Source organism: Neoarius graeffei, chromosome 3 (assembly GCF_027579695.1).
Source record: "Neoarius graeffei isolate fNeoGra1 chromosome 3, fNeoGra1.pri, whole genome shotgun sequence".
NCBI classification, from domain to species: Eukaryota; Metazoa; Chordata; class Actinopteri; order Siluriformes; family Ariidae; genus Neoarius; species Neoarius graeffei.
The window spans coordinates 89084869-89097642 of NC_083571.1; the positions used below are offsets into that span (position 1 = coordinate 89084869).

Here is a 12774-nt window from a genome sequence, read left to right on the forward strand (position 1 = left end):
CCACAGCTCGGCTCCCTAACTGCCAACGTTTTTACTTCCCCAAGACCAGTCAGTGTTATTGGGCTCTGCATTTCAATTGGAAATCTCCTTGTGATTATAAAAATAGTATTACATTTTGCATTGCGTTTGCCATTTTAAATAAATGTAAAGTAGCAAGGTGCTACAGAGTTACATTAATTAGGCTACTAGTAGACCTGAAGCAATCATTCCTGCATTAATGTTATTGTGCTGCTAGGTTTAAGCTCAACTTCCATGACACTGAAAAAAAAAAACCTTCCTGTCCTGGTCTAATATTCATTACACTACACTACATTAAACATTATCACAATGTAACAGAGAAACATGTCTTATTCTTGCTAAGACTGACTCTACATCATAATGGTGTGCCAAATAAGATTATGAAATTCACCTTTCAATCACATGTATAGGCTAATTATCATCTGCTAGTGATTGGCTAGTGGATAACAGGTTATCTTTACATTTTGGAAAAAACTGAATCTATACGGTTTGGCTCTAAAAGTAATTTGAAGAAAAATTCAAATTTGGACATTGTGTGCAAAGGTATTGAAATCAAATATTACTCGAAAGTTAAATATTTAGGTGCAGAGTTGGACCAATCCTTAGATGGAGAGGCAATGGCCTAAAAGGTACTGAGTAAGGTATATGCCAGATTAAAATTTTTGTATCAAAAATCAAAATTTTTAGATTTAGGAACTAAAACTGTTAGCATCAGCACTGGTACAATGTCACTATGATTATGCCTGCTCTTTTTGGTACTCAAGTTTGACTAAGAAAACAAAAACAAAACTGCAGATTTCTTAGAATAAATTGGTTCGTTTTACTCTAAATTTACAGCCAAGAACATTATTATTTACTGAACACGTCAAAATCTTAGGGTGGCTCCCTATCCGATATAGAGTAAAGCAATTAAAACTAAATCATATGTAGCCTACCGAGTGCTTGATGGGATGTCTCCTAAGTACACTACCATTCAAAAGTTTGGGGTCGCTTTGAAATTTCCTTATTTTTGAAAGAAAGGCACTCTTCTTTTCAATGAAGATCACTTTAAACTAATCAGAAATACACTCTATACATTGCTAATGTGGTAAATGACTATTCTAGCTGCAAATATCTGGTTTTTGGTGCAATATCTCCATAGGTGTATAGAGGCCCATTTCCAGCAACTATCACTCCAGTGTTCTAATGGTACAATGTGTTTGCTCATTGCCTCAGAAGGCTAATGGATTATTAGAAAACCCTTGTACAATCATGTTAGCACAGCTGAAAACAGTTTAGCTCTTTCGAGAAGCTATAAAACTGGCCTTCCTTTGAGCAGATTGAGTTTCTGGAGCATCACATTTGTGGGGTCGATTAAATGCTCAAAATGGCCAGAAAAATGTCTTGACTATATTTTCTATTCATTTTACAACTTATGGTGGTAAATAAAAGTGTGACTTTTCATGGAAAACACAATTGTCTGGGTGACCCCAAACTTTTGAACAGTAGTGTACCTTTCTAACCAATTCCTTTCCATCTCAAGAAGACATTCTCATAATACTTGTTCTAGTCAACATTTGCTTGTCATTCCTCATTTTGGTGCTTTTTCATCTCATCTCATTATCTCTAGCCGCTTTATCCTTCTACAGGGTCGCAGGCAAGCTGGAGCCTATCCCAGCTGACTACGGGCGAAAGGCGGGGTACACCCTGGACAAGTTGCCAGGTCATCACAGGGCTGACACACAGACAACCATTCACACCTATGGTCAATTTTAGAGTCACCAGTTAACCTAACCTGCATGGACTGTGGGGGAAACCGGAGCACCCGGAGGAAACCCACGCGGACACGGGGAGAACATGCAAACCCCACACAGAAAGGCCCTCGCCGACCCCGAACCCAGGACCTTCTTGCTGTGAGGCGACAGCGCTAACCACTACACCACCGTGCCGCCCTTGGTAAGTTTTTTCATTTTGTATCACTGGTGCTCAGTTATGGAATAGTCTTCCTTCTACTTTAGTCAATTCTAGTCAATCTTTGTTCAATTTTAAGAAAAATGTTAAGTCTCGTCTCGTCTCGTCTCGTCTTCTTCCGCTTATCCAGGACCGGGTCGCGGAGGCAGCAGTCTAAGCATGGAAGCCCAAACTTCCCTTTCCCCAGACACCTCGGCCAGCTCCTCGGGAAGAACACCGAGGCGTTCCCAGGCCAGCCGAGAGACATAGTCCCTCCAGCGTGTCCTGGGTCTTCCCCGGGGCCTCCTCCCGGGGGGACATGCCTGGAACACCTCCCCAGGGAGGCGTCCAGGAGGCATCCGAAAAAGATGCCCGAGCCACCTCAGCTGGTTCCTCTCGATGTGGAGGAGCAGCGGCTCTACTCCGAGCTCCTCCCGAGTGACTGTGCTTCTCACCCTATCTCTAAGGGAGCGCCCAGCCACCCTGCGAAGGAAACTCATTTCAGCCGCTTGTATCCGCGATCTTGTTCTTTCTGTCATTACCCAAAGCTCATGACCATAGGTGAGAGTCGGAACGTAGATCGACCGGTAAATTGAGAGCTTCGCCTTTTGGCTCAGCTCCTTCTTCACCACGACGGACCGGTAAAGCGACCGCATCACTGCGGAGGCTGCACCGATCCGCCTGTCGATCTCACGCTCCATCCTTCCCTCACTCGTGAACAAGATCCCGAGATACTTAAACTCCTCCACTTGAGGCAGGACTTCTCCACCAACCTGGAGAGGGCAAGCCACCCTTTTCCGGTCGAGAACCATGGCCTCGGACTTGGAGGTGCTGATTCTCATCCCAGCCGCTTCACACTCGACTGCAAACCGCCCCAGTGCATGCTGAAGGTCCTGGTTTGAAGAAGCCAACAGGACAACATCATCCGCAAAAAGCAGAGATGAAATCCTGTGGTTCCCAAACAGGATTCCTTCCGGCCCCTGGCTGCGCCTAGAAATTCTGTCCATAAAAATTATGAACAGAACCGGTGACAAAGGGCAGCCCTGACGGAGTCCAACATGCACTGGGAACAGGTCTGACTTACTGCCGGCAATGCGAACCAGACTCCTGCTCCGTTCGTACAGGGACCGGACAGCCCTTAGCAAAGAGCCCCGAACCCCATACTCCCGAAGCACCCCCCACAGAATACCACGGGGGACACGGTCGAATGCCTTCTCCAGATCCACAAAGCACATGTGGACTGGTTGGGCAAACTCCCATGAACCCTCGAGCACCCTATGAAGGGTATAGAGCTGGTCCAGTGTTCCGCGACCAGGACGAAAACCGCATTGTTCCTCCTGGATCCGAGGTTCGACTATCGGTCGAATTCTCCTCTCCAGTACCCTGGAGTAAACTTTCCCTGGGAGGCTGAGAAGTGTGATTCCCCTATAATTGGAGCACACTCTCCGGTCCCCTTTCTTAAAAAGAGGGACCACCACCCCAGTCTGCCACTCCAGAGGCACTGTCCCCGACCGCCACGCGATGTTGCAGAGGCGTGTCAACCAAGACAGCCCCACAACATCCAGAGACTTGAGATACTCAGGGCGGATCTCATCCACCCCCGGTGCCTTGCCACCGAGGAGCTTGCAAACCACCTCAGTGACTTCGGCTTGGGTAATGGACGAGTCCACCTCTGAGTCATCAGCCTCAGTCTCCTCAGTGGAAGACATGACGGTGGGATTGAGGAGATCCTCAAAGTATTCCTTCCACCGCCCGACAATGTCCCCAGTCGAGGTCAACAGCTCCCCACCCGCACTGTAAACAGTGTTGGCAGAGTACTGCTTCCCCCTCCTGAGGCGCCGGACGGTTTGCCAGAATTTCTTCGAGGCCGACCGATAGTCCTTCTCCATGGCCTCCCCGAACTCCTCCCAGTTCCGAGTTTTTGCCTCCGCAACTGCCCGAGCTGCAGCACGCCTGGCCTGCCGATACCCGTCGGCTGCCTCAGGAGTCCCGGAGGTCAACATGGCCCGATAGGACTCCTTCTTCAGCTTGACGGCATCCCTTACTTCCGGTGTCCACCACCGGGTTCGGGGATTGCCGCCACGACAGGCACCGGAGACCTTGCGGCCACAGCTCCGAACAGCTGCGTCCACAATGGAGGTAGAGAACATGGTCCACTCAGACTCAATGTCCCCCGCCTCCCTCGGAAGCTGGGAAAAGCTCTCCCGGAGGTGGGAGTTAAAGACCTCCCCAACAGAGTGCTCGGCCAGACGTTCCCAGCAGACCCTCACCATACGTTTGGGCCTGCCAGGTCTGTCCAGCTTCCTCCTCCGCCAGCGGATCCAACTCACCACCAGGTGGTGATCAGTTGACAACTCAGCCCCTCTCTTCACCCGAGTGTCCAAGACATAGGGTCGGAGATCAGATGACACGACTACAAAGTCGATCATCGACCTCCGACCTAAGGTGTCCTGGTGCCACGTGCACTTATGGACACCCCTATGCTCGAACATGGTGTTCGTTATGGACAAACTGTGACTAGCACAGAAGTCCAATAACAAAACACCTGTCGGGTTCAGATCGGGGAGGCCGTTCCTCCCAACCACGCCCCTCCAGGTGTCACTGTCATCGCCCACGTGAGCATTGAAGTCCCCCAGTAGCACAATGGAGTCCCCAGTCTGAGCACCCCTCAGTACCTCTCCCAGGGACTCCAAGAAGGCCGGATACTCTATACTGCTATTTGGCCCGTAGGCACAAACAACAGCAAGAGCCCTCTCCCCAATCCGAAGGCGCAGAGAGGCGACCCTCTCGTTCACTGGGGTAAACTCCAACACATGGCGGCTGAGCTGGGGAGCTATAAGGAAGCCCACACCAGCCCGCCGCCGCTCACCATGGGCGACTCCAGAGAAGTGGAAAGTCCAGCCCCTCTCGAGGAGCTGGGTTCCAGAGCCCAAGCTGTGCGTGGAGGTGAGCCCGACTATCTCTAGCCGGTACCTCTCAACCTCCCGCACAAGCTCAGGCTCCTTCCCCCCCAGCGAAGTGACATTCCATGTCCCAACAGCCAGCCGCTGTGTCCGGGGGTCAGGTCGTCGAGGCCCCTGCCTTCGACTGCCACCCAATCCACACTGCACCAAACCCCTACTGCTACCTCTGTGGGTGGTGAACCCACAGGAGGTCGGGCCCACGTCGCCTCTTCGGGCTGAGCCCGGCCGGGCCCCATGGGCAAAGGCCCGACCACCAAGCGCTCGCATACGAGCCCCAACCCCGGGCCTGGCTCCAGGGTGGGGCCCCGGCTGCGTCCTACCGGGCGACGTCACGGTCCTGGATTTTTTCTCCATAGGGGTTTTTTGGTGAACTGCTCTTGGTCTGGCCTGTCACCTAGGACCTGTCTGCCTTGGGAAACCCTAACAGGGGCATAATGCCCCCGACAACATAGCTCCTAGGATCATTCAAGCACACAAACCCCTCCACCACAATAAGGTGGCAGTTCTAGGAGGGGAAATGTTAAGTCTTATAGGTATAATGTTATGACTTTTTTTTTGTTGAGAATTTTATTTTTAATAATTTTTGTATCTTTTTCATTAGTATTTGGATTATATCTCTTATGTCACATCTTGTACTATGGGGACCACAATGGAAAGTTGTTTTTTTTTTTTTTTTACTTTTTTGTTATCCCGGCAATATCTACAGTATTATGTATTTTATGTATTTTTTTATACTTATGTTTATTTTGGATCATCTTTTTGTATATGTTCTCATTTTTATGTACTGTATTATTGCCAAATAAATCAAATCAAATCAAAATCCAATTAATGATGCTGATTCATTTTCAGGGAGTGAGCTATTGATCCGTTTTGTTTTTAAATGCGAATCGACTCCCGACGTTCACTTCAAAGATCCGACTCAAAGATCCGACTCAAATCGATGGACACATGACCAGTTAAATGTTAAGTCGATAAAAGAAATAAATCATGTAATGGATGTTTTAACACAAGCAAGGCAGTTCTGGAAACTTTTTTCTAGACGTGCCTAGGATACATTACTAAATACATTATTAAATATAAGCATTATTAAATATAAACTAAAATGAATATAGAGTATAAACTTACCCATATAATGAAACAAAACAGGCAGAGAAGTGGCACTGAACGCCATGGCTGGCCCATTTCCGGAGCGCAAGCTCGATTCCAGTCCAGCACTCGGTGTTGAAAACGTTGCTGTTTGTATCTGGATAGTTCAACGTGTCCACCACAGGTACCTTCGCGATTACAGGACATAGAAGGAAGTCAGCACTTTCAAAACCACCACACACCCTCACCTTTAGAGGAGGGTCTAAACACAGATCTATCCCTCCCTCCTTCTGTTGTGTGTGAGCTAGAGAATATGGATCCATGTCACAAAACACCCTAACCCTTTTGCATTACTTAGCATTAAACCAATTTTATCCGACAGGAACACTTCATTGTAACATTAAAAAAAAAAAGCTTTTGATATGTTATTTACTGAAACCTAAAGACATATAGCTAATATATTAATGCCCATTCCATATGGTCACAATGGCAATAACATGCTGAGAAGATCTGCCCAGACTTCTCCATCCTCCACCACAGGTTCAGGTTCCTCTTGGCAACTGTGAAATCATAAGAGAGAGAATCTTGTCCACTAGTTACAACAAAAACCCTCAACCTGGGATTGTTCATCGCATGTCTGCTGCCCAACGAGCATTACACATGATTCCCCACACTTCATTTTGCCCATAAGTTTGATCTGTTGTTTGTTCAGAATGAGCCTGACTGGGTTATGTGGGTGGCTTAGTCACTAGGTGCTTGTCTTTGGCACCAACCCCAGTCCTGGCTCCTGTGGGTTCTGTTAGCCCTCATCTAAGTAGGGTTTGCTTAGTGTTTTAAGGATGCTCTTTGTCCACCTTACTCACTCATTTTTAGGAACCACTTTTATCCTGGTCAGCGTCACTGTAGATCTGGAGACCATCCTGGGACCATTGGGCATGAGGTGGGAATATACCTTGGGTGGGATAACAGGTCACACAGACATTCGTACATGTTGACGCAAGTAGCATGCTTTTGTCTGACGTCTCCTCTAAAATCTGTTTATTGAAGGTGGAACTACTGGGTGTGTTAAGCTCCTGGTGACACTGCCCTGAGATTCACTGAAATATACAAGTCCCTTCACAAAAACAAGATCTTGATCTGCAAAAGCATGTCTTTACTTTATATTACTTCAGAACATATTTATCACAGTTTAAGTTAAAGCCAAAAAAAACCCCAAAATAAAACTCCTTCATACTGACAAGTAATATCCATACAATACATGTTCGATCATTCATTTATTTGTATTTGTATCCATATACTATGTACAGATTGTTTTTCTCTTAGTAGCATAAAATGTCCATGGGCACTGCCATCTTATTTTCTCTGAGGTTCAAATATCACTCACCACAGACTTACCTTGGCTTAGATCTCATGGACACATCGCTTCTATATTGCTTCTAAATTGTTGGAAACAACCCTGAAGATGCCTGAGTGTGATGCATGTTTGCACAGCAAAACTACAAAAAAAAAAATCCAAACAATGTCCCAGTCAATGGCTCCATGTTCCTCAGGCAAACGGTGTCATAGCATGTAAGCAAAGTCACAAGCAGATTTGGTCAAGGTCAAAGCCAAGATTTTTCAAATACCGAGGTCAAATATGGCCGACCCCCCCCCCCACACACACACACACACACACATGTCCCGTTCAGGAATATTCTCCATAATTTCTACAAATTTCTCAATCTTTGTTTGAGCTGTGAAGAAAAAGTTATCATCCACCCACAGAAAGTACTTCGTGTTGATTTGTGAGACAGCAAGGTTTCTGCCAGCAAACCAACCCTCCAGGTTAAAACTGTTAATGTTATAATCATGCTGTCTGTTGTCACCCAAATGAGGATGGGTTCCCTTTTGAGTCTGGTTCCTCTCGAGGTTTCTTCCTCATGTTGTCTGAGGGAGTTTTTCCTTGCCCCTCTCGCCACAGGCTTGCTCATTGGGGATAGATTAGGGATAAAATTAGCTTATGTTAAAGTCATTCAAATTATGTAAAGCTGCTTTGCGACAACGTTTATTGTTAAAAGCGCTAGAAATAAACTTGACTTGACTTGGAGCAGTCACAATACAATTACAATCTCAACTATAATATCAGTTGGTCCTACCGTACCACTCAGGTTAATAAATATATGTGGTTGTTGGTTTTCATAGGAAAATGTAGTGGTTGTATGCTGTTTGTGTGCACACCCAGTGCCCTCAGCAGCACACAGTGGCTGACAGTGACAGTGAGGAAGAGCTACTTTGTATGCTCATTTTGCATAGAAGGCAAGGCTGAAAGAAGTAAAGGAGAATCTGGGTGCATGAAATCCTGCAGCACAGTGAGAAGCTGACTCTCACTCATTTGGGAAGGCCCTTCCCCTGTTATGTCCCTCTCTTCTCCTAACTCTTTCTCTTCAGCTGCCTGATTATTTCTCTTTCCTGTCTCCTCTGTTGAATTTTTTAAAGTGACAACAGTCGAAATAACTGATCCACAACTGATATTTGACAATAGGTTATGTTAGAGTAATGCTTGCTAATGAAAAGGATAATCTATCCATCACAATATTAATTATCCATTCAACATAACATTCCTATAATTGTGAATATAGGTTAGCTGCAGCGGCACGGTGGTGTAGTGGTTAGTGCTGTCGCCTCACAGCAAGAAGGTACGGGTTCGAGCCCCGTGGCCGGCGAGGGGCTTTCTGTGTGGAGTTTGCATGTTCTCCCCGTGTCCGCGTGGGTTTCCTCCGGGTGCTCTGGTTTCCCCCCACAGTCCAAAGACATGCAGGTTAGGTTAACTGGTGACTCTAAATTGACCGTAGGTGTGAATGTGAGTGTGAATGGTTGTCTGTGTCTATATGTCAGCCCTGTGATGACCTGGCAACTTGTCCAGGGTGTACCCCGCCTTTCGCCCGTAGTCAGCTGGGATAGGCTCCAGCTTGCCTGCGACCCTGTAGAACAGGATAATGCGGCTAGAGATAATGAGATGAGAACGAGGTTAGCTGCATCTCCATTGAATTTCAGCATAAAAATGCTTCTCATTGTAGCCCTACTGTAGGCTACTTAACCATTACCTTCCCTCCTTCTCTTTGCCTGCTCAGCTTCTGTTAGTGTTCCAATTACGAACGTTAATTTTGTTTGTTGCAGCCTTTTACTCATTTTTATTCAGGCGAATGAAGAGCACACCCAGCAGAAAGTAACATGGCATCAGGTTAATTTATTTTGGACAACAGATTTGTGTGTATTGAAGTTTATGTGAGCTGTGAGTCTCTACGTTGCATTCATTCATCGTCAGTTTAGGCGACCGGTCTATAAATAGAGCACACTCCGCCTCTGCGATTTCCAACAAAAATTACTGTGCTTTCATTTTGAAAAGTCAGATGGATCTTCAATTACGTGTTATGTGATGCTGCGTGAATGCAGAGATACTTGGCTTGTCAGCTCTACTTTCATTGAATATGAAATGAAAATATCGCACTTCACTCAGTGAATACCGGTGAATAATAACATTGACTTCGGCTCGGTTATTATTCACCGATATTCACTTCGCCTTCAGCAATTAATGGTTAATTTTTTAATTCTCAAATCGGTTTGGGAACAAGGTGATGATTAATTTTCTACATCATCGCACCATGTTTTAATGTTTTTCCTGAGAATAATATAATTCTCCCTAAAGATAGTAGGGCAGTGGCTACAATTATCAACATCTTAACGATCTTTTGGTCATTGCAAAAGTAGAAAAGACTTTCAATACGTAAATTGTGCATGAATAGTTACTCAAACTTCCACTGGAAAAAAAAAGAGTTCATTCCCAATTACTTAGTGTATCAGATCACATGACATTGTTCCACAAGTATTGACACCTTTGTCCACATTTATCAACACTGTTCCAGAATTATCAACACCCAGATGATTATTTATAAAGAAAAAAAAAATCATAGGTATGTGGTATTAAGTGAACAAAACATAGTTTTTATTTAAAATTTGTTTTACATAGACTTATATTTAGTACAAAAAATGTTTTATATAAATATATTGGTCAGTGCTTACATAAATGTGGAAGTAATTCTAATGTTTGTAAACAAATGAACTGATAATGCTTAACCTGTCAGAAAATCTTTGTTCCACTTTCTACCCACTTTCTAAGTATTTTTGTATGTCACATTTTGTTAATCATTGATTGTTGTTTGTATTAATTTCTAGTTTTGTAGTTTACTAATAAATGTCAACAGGCAATTGACATTGTAACCACGTGAAAATCCAGGTCAAAAGTCGATTTTTTAAATTGAGATTTTAAATTTACATCTAAAAATATAAAATGTCTACTGATATTGTAATATGTAGTAGATATTTACAACAAACTGCAAAAAAAAATTCTGAATGGAATAGAAAAATGAATATTTCAAGCATGTAATTTTTTTACATGCTAGGAATTTAATTCTGGTCTAATTCTATTTATTGCAATAGGATTCCAAATATTCTATAGGCATTCCATTCTGTCATGAATCAGAAAAAAATATATTATAAATCATAGCACTTATTTTTTAAAAAAAGTACTTCATCTATTTCAACAACGTTACACAAAGATCAATACATAACAGTTGTAAATGTCACTTAATTCCACAGGGTTTCAATAATGGTGGACACCGGTGAAAGTGATCACTATTATCGACACCTCACGTGACTTCTCAAACGTGTGTTTAGATACAAAGTGGTGACTGTCAAATGAAAGAGTAAGAAACAAAGTAGGGTTCGACGAGGATATCGTGAAATATCGGTGAATTTGATCAGTAAAATCATATCCATGAGCTTCCCACCATGCTTACCTGCAATGATAACATCTGGGTTTTCCTCAAATTGCTGATCATGCTGAAAAAAAAAAAATCCATCTCAGGTAATGAGCTGTGTCATTAGATGACAAGATCAAAGGGTGGGGGGGGTCTTCCGGTTGATTAATTAACCAATAATAACTTATAACTGAAACTCACTTTTGTAAAATTGTTTTTTACTGGTAAATCTGAAAAGGTGTCAATAATTACGGACTGTTGGTAAACAGTGGCAACTCTGAAGAATCTAAAATATGAAACACTAACACTTTTTTGTTTACCACATAATTCCACACATGTTCCATGTGTGATTTCATAATTTTGATATCTTCAGTATTGTTCTAGAACAGGGGTGCCAGGGTGAAATTGGTAAGGGGGCCAGATTTTTTTCAAGTGGGACCTTGGGGGCCGAATTACACTTTTGGCCTGAAAAGACCAGACACTTATGGCCCTTTTCCACTACCCTTTTTCAGCTCACTTCAGCTCGCTTCAGCTCACTTCAGCCCGACACGGCTCGCGTTTCGACTACCAAAAACCAGCACGACTCAGCTCGTTTCAGCCCTGCTTAGCCCCTAAAACTCGCACCGTTTTGGGGTAGGGCTGAAGCGAGCCAAACCGTGCTGACTGAGGCTGGGGGCGTGAGCAGACACTCCCCTGTGCGCTGATTGGTGAGGAGGAGTGTCCTCACATGCCCACACACGCCCCGCGAGCGCGCTGGGATCTGTAAACACCGCAAACCCGGAAGAAGAAGAATTACGAATTACGAGAATTTCTGAAGCCTTATGCGCCTCGCCTCATCTATACACTCTTGCCAGTATCTGTCCGCGTTGTCAAGCCACAGCACCAAGACCAGCAACACTAACGACTCCATGTCCTCCATGTTTATTGTTTATTATTCGGGTCGTGAGACTACCGCTTAAAAGCTCACTGAATCAGTGACATACAGAGCATCGTGGACGAGTTCGCGGAGCGCAAGGCTCGCCGTATGCCCTTCAAATAATGCGCGCAGTAGGCTATTGATGTTTTATTATGAGCCATGTACAGTATGTCGCCTAATGTTTTTTTTGTTTCTGAGTTACATGTTCGTTTGAAGGACTTAATGTACAAACTAACATAGTTGCACCCCGGAGTGTTGAAATTGGTAAACACAGTGCATTCAGTGAGGTTTGCACCGCCCTCCTTTTATTTCTGACTCTTCCTGTCAGCGTTGCAACCTCTGAGCGCTCATTCGTATGCCCTTCAAATAATGTGCGCAGTATAGGCTATTGATGTTTTATTATGAGCCATGTACAGTATCCTAATGTTTTTTGTTTCTGAGTTACATGTTCGTTTGAAGGACTTGATGTACTAAATAACATAGTTGCACCCGGTAGTGTTGAAATTGGTAAACACCGCAGTTGCGGACATTTTGTAGCCTAAAATGATGTTATGATAAGCTTTAATAAAGGGCCCGGTCATTTGCCCCGCCCCCGGCCCGGCTCTGACTTGTTCCGCCACTGTCACTGATGCCACTGTTTGCGCTGCTTAACGGCATCACATGACGTCCACCCACTTTCGCTAACTCCACCCAATGTGTCCACCCACTTCCAGCCAGCACGGTTCAGCGCGGTTGTAGTCGAAATGCAACTCCAACAGCCCCGCTCAGCTCGACTCAGCTCGACTCGGCACGGCACGGCTCAGCCGCGTTTGTAGTGGAAAAGCGGCATAACTCAACAAAAGGACATTATTTTATATGATTTTTGAAGGCCTATACGCCCAAAAGGAATTGTAAAGCTATAGTCTCAAAATGAGGCGCACAATAACATGGCAGACAAAAGCAATTTACCCTCTGAAAATGTGACAGTCTAAGCATGCAAGTAGCCTGCATTTATAAAAAAAAAAAATGCTACAGAAATAGACTAAGACACAAATAACACAAGTGTAAACTGTAAATGACTTAGATC

At 44.5% G+C, this 12774-nt stretch overlaps 1 protein-coding gene across 2 annotated transcripts in view; it reads right to left on the reverse strand.

Moving 5' to 3' along the window:
- The window catches only part of LOC132883700 (desmoglein-2.1-like), a 47529-nt gene extending 41266 nt beyond the window's left edge, over positions 1-6263 (reverse strand). For both annotated transcript variants that reach the window (XM_060917635.1, XM_060917634.1), the window contains exon 1: positions 6036-6263. Coding sequence is in view for 1 of the 2 variants with exons in the window: in XM_060917634.1 (XP_060773617.1) it covers positions 6036-6203 (168 nt within the window). In the remaining variant the exon portion in view is untranslated. The remainder of the gene's footprint in view (positions 1-6035) is intronic.
- Between the last annotated feature and the right edge of the window lie 6511 nt (positions 6264-12774).